Here is an 8,834-nt window from a genome sequence, read left to right as displayed (position 1 = left end):
CTCTCTCTCTCTCTCTCTCTCTCTGGTTAAATTTATTAGAATTCTAGTTGAGATAACCGGAATTCTGGTTGATACTATATTTCTAGTAAAATCTACTACAATTCTTATTTTTACCAGAATAATTATATTAATCAGAATTCTAGTTATCTTAACTAGAATTCTAATAGACATAACCAGAAAATTCTGATTCGTCCATTTTCCACCAGAATTACTGTTTAATCCAACCAGATCATTTTTCTCAGTGTAAAAATAATTTTATTGGACTATCAAAATAATTATATTATATATAAAACGCTTAATCGATCACAAGACTATAGAAAGTTTTAACGTTTTAGCAATCAGTTTGAATATTTTACATATTATTTTGATGGACCACACAAAATTATTTTCAGATTTGTATTTAGCTAAATTTTTAGATACTCGAGCAAAACTATTCTTTTCATATGATAATGTTAAATGGATTCTCCATGGAAAAGTATAAGTTACGCACCGGAATGCGTCCGAACCCGTCGACATTTGTACTTATCTCGCTGCGTCACAGTGAGGTTTACAGAAGACGAAAGCCGTACGATAATCCACGTAGAGTCCCACAGATCTCGTGGATTTACATGGCTGTTAGCACTTTTCATCCTTAAGAGAGGCACGGCGATATGGTCTCGCCGGTGGTACTCCGAGGGCGACGGCACGGTGTTTGTCTTCGTTTCATCGTCGTTGCATAATCATCGCTCGAGAGGACGTCTGATCCTCTCTTTCTTTCTCGTTCTGCTGTAATCTCACTCTCGCTCGCTCGCCTTCGCGGCGCAAGGCGCAACGTACTCCTCCCGCGATACATCCGGAAACGGAATGGAAAACGGAAAGAAGACAAACAGCGGTTGCCTAGGGCGGATGATTAATTTCCCCGAGCGCGCACTCGCGCGCCCAGGTTCGTCGGGAAAACTGGAAGCTGCATATTTTATATGCGCGTTAACTCGTCGTGTGACGAACTTAATTTCCAGCGAATTTCATTATGCCTTTCGTTTATTAGGCTCTCTTTAATGCGACGGCCACCGCACCGACGCGACGACCGTCGGGGACTTTTGATGACGTTAATCTCGGCTGCAAGCGGAAACGCGAATGACTCTCGGGAGCGGTCGTGATGTCTTTCAGTCATGATTTGTGCTCCCATATGAAAGGGATATAACAAAAATATCCATAATAAAAACGGAAGAAACGAGTATAGAGGAGAAAACAGTATTATGTAGATATACTAGCCAATGTAGATATACTGGTCAGCAATTTGTGAGATTAATTCTACTTGACTTAAATCTTAATCGGTATTCGCAGATTTAGTGAACCTGGAATTTTCTTCAACTACGTCGTGAATAATTATTTGTAACAAATATTTTTCACAGTTTTACATCATTTTAAATTACGCAATCTTATTCTTCGACCTTCAAAATGAGAAAAATTCTTTCAATCGTGTTAACTTTTTAAGCAAAGATACAATAAGTACAATAAAGTACATTGGACCCGCGAATATCAGTTAAGGAAACTTCAGAGCGAATATCGATTAGGATTAATAGTGTTAATACTCTCATAAATAATTAATTTTTAAGTACGCAATTTTTTTTCTCTCTCCTGAAAATTTTGTACTTTTAACTTATGTTATTTTTCCTGCGGGAGTGCGATGTATTTTCAATGTATTGAAATATAATTTTATGTGTACTTAAATATAACGCGTATTTAATTGAAAATTTTAATAACCCGGATTAGGGGATTAACGAAAGCTTGCACCTGAATAGAACTGCACACCTGATGTATTTACACAGTCAAATTCAGAACTTTCTATTTATGTATCTTTTGAAACTTTATCGATGCTATTAACAACTGTATCGTTCTCGTACCGCGAGAGAGATAACGTCAGGTAGTGAACGAAACAGCTTCGCTCCGTGTTTATTAGCATCGTTACTTTTTACTGACGCGGATAAAAGTAGCTTCCGTGAAAAGTACATCGAACTTTATATCTTGAGTCACAAAAAAAAACGAATCATATGTGTTCTATCCATATTTTTCTGTAATGCATCCATATTTGCTTTACATTTATATCTACTCTTGGCGCTCCTAAATAATATTTTATCAATTATTACTAACAAGGAGAATATATTTCACAATAAATATTTTTATAATTTACGTATAAAACGCTGTCTATTTATATTCACGTATTTTTCTCTTTGCATTTATACCACAGACAGTTTTGATATATAATTTGGTCTTTGGTTTGAACCGCCCGAGTGGAAATATCATTTAAATAACATACGTGACAAGATGCGCGGAAATAACTGCTCAATATCAGTTTAGCTTATGCGAATCATCGTATTTTCGCTATACAGTTTATTTTCGCGAGCGTAGGTTGTAATTTTATTTATATATAAATAAAAATTATCACTAATGATGCAAGCTGAACTGTTAACCTATGATCGATTGCGTTAGCGTTATTGATAATGGTAAGTATATCTTCCGGTGGTTCGCCGACAAACACGTTGTTCGTCGATTCCATCGATTCGTTCATCAGTTTCTCCCAAAATTTCATTCTGTTAGGCAGGAAATCGGTTTGCACCACAGTTTCCGGCGATCTGTCAATCCCGAACCTCATGAACTGATGATTGCGGTAGTTGGGCCATGTGGGGATCATCCATGCTTTCGGGATTCTGTACATATGAAATAAACATTACGATCGGTAAGAATATCCGGTCGTCGCTGTATAGAACAGAATTTCCTAGCGATTTAGTATTCCTATCGGATTTGAAAGACGGATCATGCAATGCGATGCCGGAAATAGAATGGTAATTGGACGTAATATACTCGAAGAACTTTCGTTTTTGAAAAATTACAATCGAAATAATTATCTTATTAATCTTATTAATCTTTTAGTAATAAGAGTTATGAGTAACCATATTATATAATGCTATTAATTTTATTTACCCATGTATCACGAAACTTGTCCACATCTCTGTTATGATGTTAATCATAGTAATATCGCTCTGCGTATTGTGCAATAGCATATTTTTATACATATTATTCAATATAGGAAATAAGTAGTTTAATTCGTCGCCATGTGCAACAGCTGAGGGAATAAATTATTAATTATTAAAATTCACATAAATGTCTGCTTAATGTTCGATTGCGGAAGATAGTCGATATAATTATAATTCATGATGAAGGATCTTTCGGATTCTTCTTTTTCATATTGTTTTTTTCAACATAAACATTTTTATTGTTACGTTTAACGTATTTAGAAGCAGTAAGTATTTGAAATCAAGAAGAAAAATATTATCATGTCAAAACCAGTACTTTTAATTATTTATTATCTTTATTGACTGAAGAAACAGAAAATAAAGTTTAAACTTCGAGAGATCTTTTATGTATCTTATTATACGCGTTAATCTCAACTTTAATCCTGTTATAAAATAAAAATTATTATTTACTTGTATTAAAATCTGTCCTATACACACAATTTTGATATTGAATTTTTAATATATCCGCGTGTTAACGTAACATAATGTGATTGTGTTATTTGAATATTGAATATTCTGTATTAAATTAATATTCAACCATTCTTACAATTAGTGTTAAAATAATGGAATTTATAAATAAATGAACAAATAATATAAAAATAATACAGTTTCAAAATGTAAATTCTAAAATAAATAATAACAGATAATAAACGCACACATTAATTTAATATATTATAAATGTTAATTTTACTGAAGAAGTGTGCTTTTACAATTTGCTTCCAAATTATGTTAAAGTAATTTTGTGTTAATTTTTTACATAATATTTGTGTATCTTCTAACATATTCATCTTGTGTTAAATTAACACAAAAATTTGGATGGACTGTTTGGGATATATGAACTGTGTTAAATTTAACATAAATTTCCCAACTGCGTACGTGGAAATGGTTTTAATAGTGTACGGATAACGTACCATAAGAAACGGGGACGCCTGAAGAGAAGGTGTTCGAAAATGTGCCTACGTACGCGAAGAGGGAAAAGTAAATGCTGGCGTTTCCTAGATTCGACTGATATTGTACAGTTTGAATTACCGGCCATTTTATAGCATCACTCATCACCTAAAAAAATAATCTCGTTGTCAAACATTATTCACGTATTCATCCTAGAACTCACCTCTGTAATATTATCCATAAGACCCATCATCACATTTCCGTTAAAATAAAAATCTTGTATTGCAGAAGCGAAAACGGTAGTGTTGGAAATCGCTTCGTGTAAATCCATAAAGTAAGGCAAATATTCTTCGAAATTCTTCATTAATTCATCCTCGGCGTCGGGATCTATGACTAAATCTGAAATGAATGGGTACGGATATCGTCAAAGTTTTTTTTCTCCGTATTGAAGTTTAGTTAAAAATTTAGAAATTTTTTCATTGAAACGAATATCAAGTGACTAATGACTGCTCCGCTAAAATTTTAACTTTAGTTGATATAAAGTTAATTAATGTAATAATAATAATAATTGTAACTATATTTCTTCCATCTCGGAAAATTATCCGACGCCGTTAATTAATTTGCACGATAACTTAATTAATATTATTACAAGAAGTAATAACGGAAAAGTCCGCTATTACTTGCAAAAGTACCGAGTGTCTTCACTAAACCCTCGTCCTTCGTGACTTGTATTATCGCCGGTATATCGCGAAACAGTCCGGCCTTTAATATTTTTATTGGATGCACAGTCATAATGGCGTCCTCTGAGTCATCTTCCAATGTAGGACCAAAGTTACTCCACGGATGTGACCTCCAAATACTCTAACATAAAATAATACAAAACTATTCTTATTAGGTAACATATCAATATTTCTATAATAGGATTCTATTAACGGTACTTACGAAAGAATGCGTCATCGCTTCTAATCTCTTCGCATCAACTGTTCTCATGCATTTCATTATCTCTTCGTCGTTTTTTACTTTATAACCCGGGTATAAAATGTCTTCTGTGGTCGGATCGAAGATAAGTGTTTCATTCGGCGTAATTACGTCATCGTCTTTTTTCAATAGGCAGCCAACAAGTTTTGCCAATTTCAGACATACTTCTCTATATCTTTTTGGAAGGTGAATATTGTATGGATTTAAAATGGAACTCCCTAGTAAAATGTATCTGTGAAAGAGTCCCTCGGTCTTCTTTGAGAGAGCAAGAACATGAGTCGCCGCTGCACCGGAACTGTGTCCCATAAGGGTCACCGATTCAGGATTCCCGTCGAAGCTGTGAATATTCTTTTGTACCCATTCGAGAGCCATTTTTATATCTTTAAGACCGTAATTACCTGGCGCGACTTGGTTCGTTGTACTGAAAAACCCTAAGTGATTCGAACTCGTCGCGTTATAAATTGTAATAAGATTTATTATTTCTTAATACACAGAAAAATCGGTTTTACTGAAGTATCTAAAAATTTAGCTAGATACAAATTTGAAAATTTTATTGAACTAAACTGTTCGACAAAAAATGATTTTTTTGAACACTGGAACAGGACTAATTATTTTTTTATAGTTTCTTAAGTACTGAATACGAATTCATTTTCGGAATTACTCTATCGTGTAAATTTTTAGAAATTTGCTGATAAATTGCAGTTAATTTACGAAAAAGACTATTTTCATGTATTTTGTCATTATAATTATATGTAGCATGCTCTGGAGAAGTTTCATTGCAATCTAAATTACATGTACAGCTAGGACTTGCAGTCTTTAAAAGGAAAATAATTTAATTAAACAATTAAAATAATTATATAGGAAATTCGAACATGATGAGCAATGCTGCAAAATGTTTTGACAATTCTAGCAATCAGCTCGAGTATTCTCACAATTAGTAGCATTGTTCGATAAAAAAAGCAATCAGGATGAAACTAGTCAGCTTTTGTAGTTTTTTGGACATTGAAATTCAAATTAATGAAAGACCTCTACATATAAATTTTTGTAGCAATTCAAACATTTTTCAAGTTTTGACATTCTCCAGTATTGAAGCCATCATTTCGAACTCGTCAATTTTGATACTGGATTCGTATTCAACGGTCTAAAAGCCTAAAAGTTTAAATAAATATAATTAAAAGCTATTATATTTAATAAATCGTTAATGATCTAATTTAACCGTGCATTTTATTAACTGTATAACCAATGCTAAAAAAATTTGTTTGAGGGCTGAAAGTCCGAATAATATATTTAATTTTGATTGCAACAAAACTTCTACAGCACATCACATATCATAGTTATAATATGACAAAATACGTGAAAATTTCTTTTGCAAATTTAAACAATTTGAAACCGGATTTGTATTAAGCAGTCAAAAGACTACAGGAAATGGTTACGCAAGAAATTCAAGCATGATGAGCAATGCTGCAAAAGGTGACATTCTAGCAATCAATTTGAGCATTCTACACAATTATTTCAATAACGCTGTTTAACAAAAAAAAGCACCAGAACGCAACACATAGTATTTAAATATATACTACAATATTGAAGATTTATAGCCTCGTAAACTGTACATTTCAGTACTGGCAATGTATACTTGGAACACGGCCTAATCATTTAATCGTTCTGGTGTTTTTTGTCAAACAGTGCTATTGAATAATTATGCAGAATGCTTAAATTAATTGTCAGAATGTTAGAATCTTTTACACTGCTCATCACGCTTGAAAATTCCCTACATAATTATTGATTTAACAAAATTATTTTCCGATCTATACCTAGTTAAATTTTTAGATATTTTAACAAAATTATTCTGTGTGCTTCAATTTGAGATAGATCTAACGCATTATTGTAATGAAAAAGTCACTGACAATTACGTTCGATAAATCTTTTCTCCTCACCTAAAGCAGAAAGTCGGTAATTCAGCGTGACAAGGATTATATCCTGCTCCAACAAATAATCCGGCGCATACAGATTGCTATCGCTACTTCCTGTCATATATGTACCCCCATGTACAAAGACTAAAACCGGTAGTTTCGTGGATTTTTGCCGGTCTAAAATCTATAAAGACTTTTAATATAAAATTACAGAATGACAAAAAAAATCATTACATATTTAAATAAACGTAGAAACGAAATATTTAATAATCATTGCGCTAAACGTTTAACGTAAAAAGTATCGCTTCAACAACGTAACCTTGATTCGTTTAAGTTTAGTTAAGCCTTGTTAGACCCGTGGTCTAATTGAGTTCATTCGCGTTTGTTCTTGAAACATTGTAATTTTCTATTTACTTTGCAATTTTTGGCAAAACTACAAAAATAGCGCGCAATGTTAACTATTTACGTGATTATGAGATATTGGTCCACTATTAGATTTTTATTGTTATTGCGCATTCTATTTATTATTATTATTGAGCGATAATATTTGTTGTGCAATGTATCACTCACATTGGGAACGAAGATGTTTAGATAAAGGCAATCCTCACTACCAACAATTCTGGAGTTTTTCCTATCAAGTTGAATGCATTTTTGCCCATCGACCGTAGCGTCGCGAATCTTTGTCCACGTGTGATTCCACCGTTGCGGGCTCTGACAAAATATTATATAATCCAACTATATTGCTAATTAATATCGCGTTCACACGGAATGTAAACTATGAATGTGATTTACGTTTTCTTATTCACATCAGTCAAGTAGTGTCATTTCTTGCCGAAAAGTGTGAATTTTCAACGAATTAGATGAGTCATGGATAAATGACTCGGCTTAATTTTGATACACAAAATTATAAATATTTATAAAAATAAAAAAAATAACAGAAAAACGGTTATAGATTAGACTAAATATTAAATATGCACTTCATTAGATGTAAAGTATTATTAAAAATCTGTTCGCTTTGCTTGCACTTTTTGCGTACCGCTAAATTTATAATGTTAAATTATATTTAATTTGAGTTATTTTTAATGATTTCTATAGGTCGCTATTATTTCTATCCAATGTGTCATTAATTAACTAAAACAATGGAGTTAATAAAATTAAAATAATTTAATTTAAGAAAATGTACTAAATTTGATTAAAATTTAATTAATTTATCAAGTATATACGTATATACGTACGTACGTAATATGGATGTTGTTTACTTTGAAACTACAGAAATGCATAAGTCACTTTCGTGGTTCACGCTCTGTGTGAATGCGGTATAATTCGGATTTGTTTCAGTTAAAAGTAAAATGTATATGTAAAATACATATTTATAATTTTGATTTTTATTTGCCTGAGATTGGACAAAAATTATCAATCTTCCAAAATCTTTACAAGTTTCACAGATGAATTGATCCTCACATATCATTAAAGGATACAAAGAATAAATTAAATTAAATTATACTCGCTCGTGTTCAAACAATATACGTACTCTGAATCTTAAATCGCCTATCGGGGGTAGAGCGTACGGTATGCCGAGAAAATTCGCGACTGACCGATCGCGTATGGTCCTGCTCCACTTGCCGCGAAAGAGGCCCCATTTCGTGTTGACGAGAAGTCGATTTTCGGAATCCATGAACAAACCGTTAACGAAAATGAGCAGGAACATGAAAACGCATATACATGGCCAAATCCTTTCGTTCAACCGAAGACGAAGCGACGACATGTTACACCGTGCGAGAGATTCACTTTATCCCGTATTTATCGCGAGGGATGTTGCGCATATCATATGCATAAAACGACTGAAATGCAGCACAACTTCACTTGCACAACCGCGAGCTGCTTTATCGCGGACCGCCACGTGATACGGACGCAATACGTTTAATTCGTATAAAAGTGACGAATTAAGCCGAGCTAGGGGACTTTACAATGTTGTTTAAGTATAAAATTTATGATAGATCAACAC

General features: G+C 33.0%; 1 protein-coding gene across 1 annotated transcript; it reads right to left on the bottom strand.

The window, feature by feature from the left end:
- Positions 1-1,711: 1,711 nt before the first annotated feature.
- LOC108761668 (esterase FE4) lies at positions 1,712-8,594 on the bottom strand. Its single transcript, XM_018508327.1, has 9 exons — positions 8,361-8,594; positions 7,400-7,540; positions 6,854-7,013; positions 4,884-5,350; positions 4,634-4,802; positions 4,165-4,340; positions 3,965-4,109; positions 2,962-3,103; positions 1,712-2,687 (listed from the first exon to the last, which is right to left on the bottom strand). The coding sequence occupies exons 1-9, from the start codon at positions 8,592-8,594 to the stop codon at positions 2,402-2,404; spliced, it is 1,920 nt and encodes a 639-aa protein (XP_018363829.1). The 3' UTR covers positions 1,712-2,401.
- Between the last annotated feature and the right edge of the window lie 240 nt (positions 8,595-8,834).

The sequence above is a fragment of the Trachymyrmex cornetzi genome, unplaced genomic scaffold (genome assembly GCF_001594075.2).
Source record: "Trachymyrmex cornetzi isolate Tcor2-1 unplaced genomic scaffold, Tcor1.1 scaffold26, whole genome shotgun sequence".
Classification (NCBI taxonomy): domain Eukaryota; kingdom Metazoa; phylum Arthropoda; class Insecta; order Hymenoptera; family Formicidae; genus Trachymyrmex; species Trachymyrmex cornetzi.
Note: the sequence above shows the minus strand (reverse complement) of the source record. Positions and strands in the feature narration are given on the sequence as shown.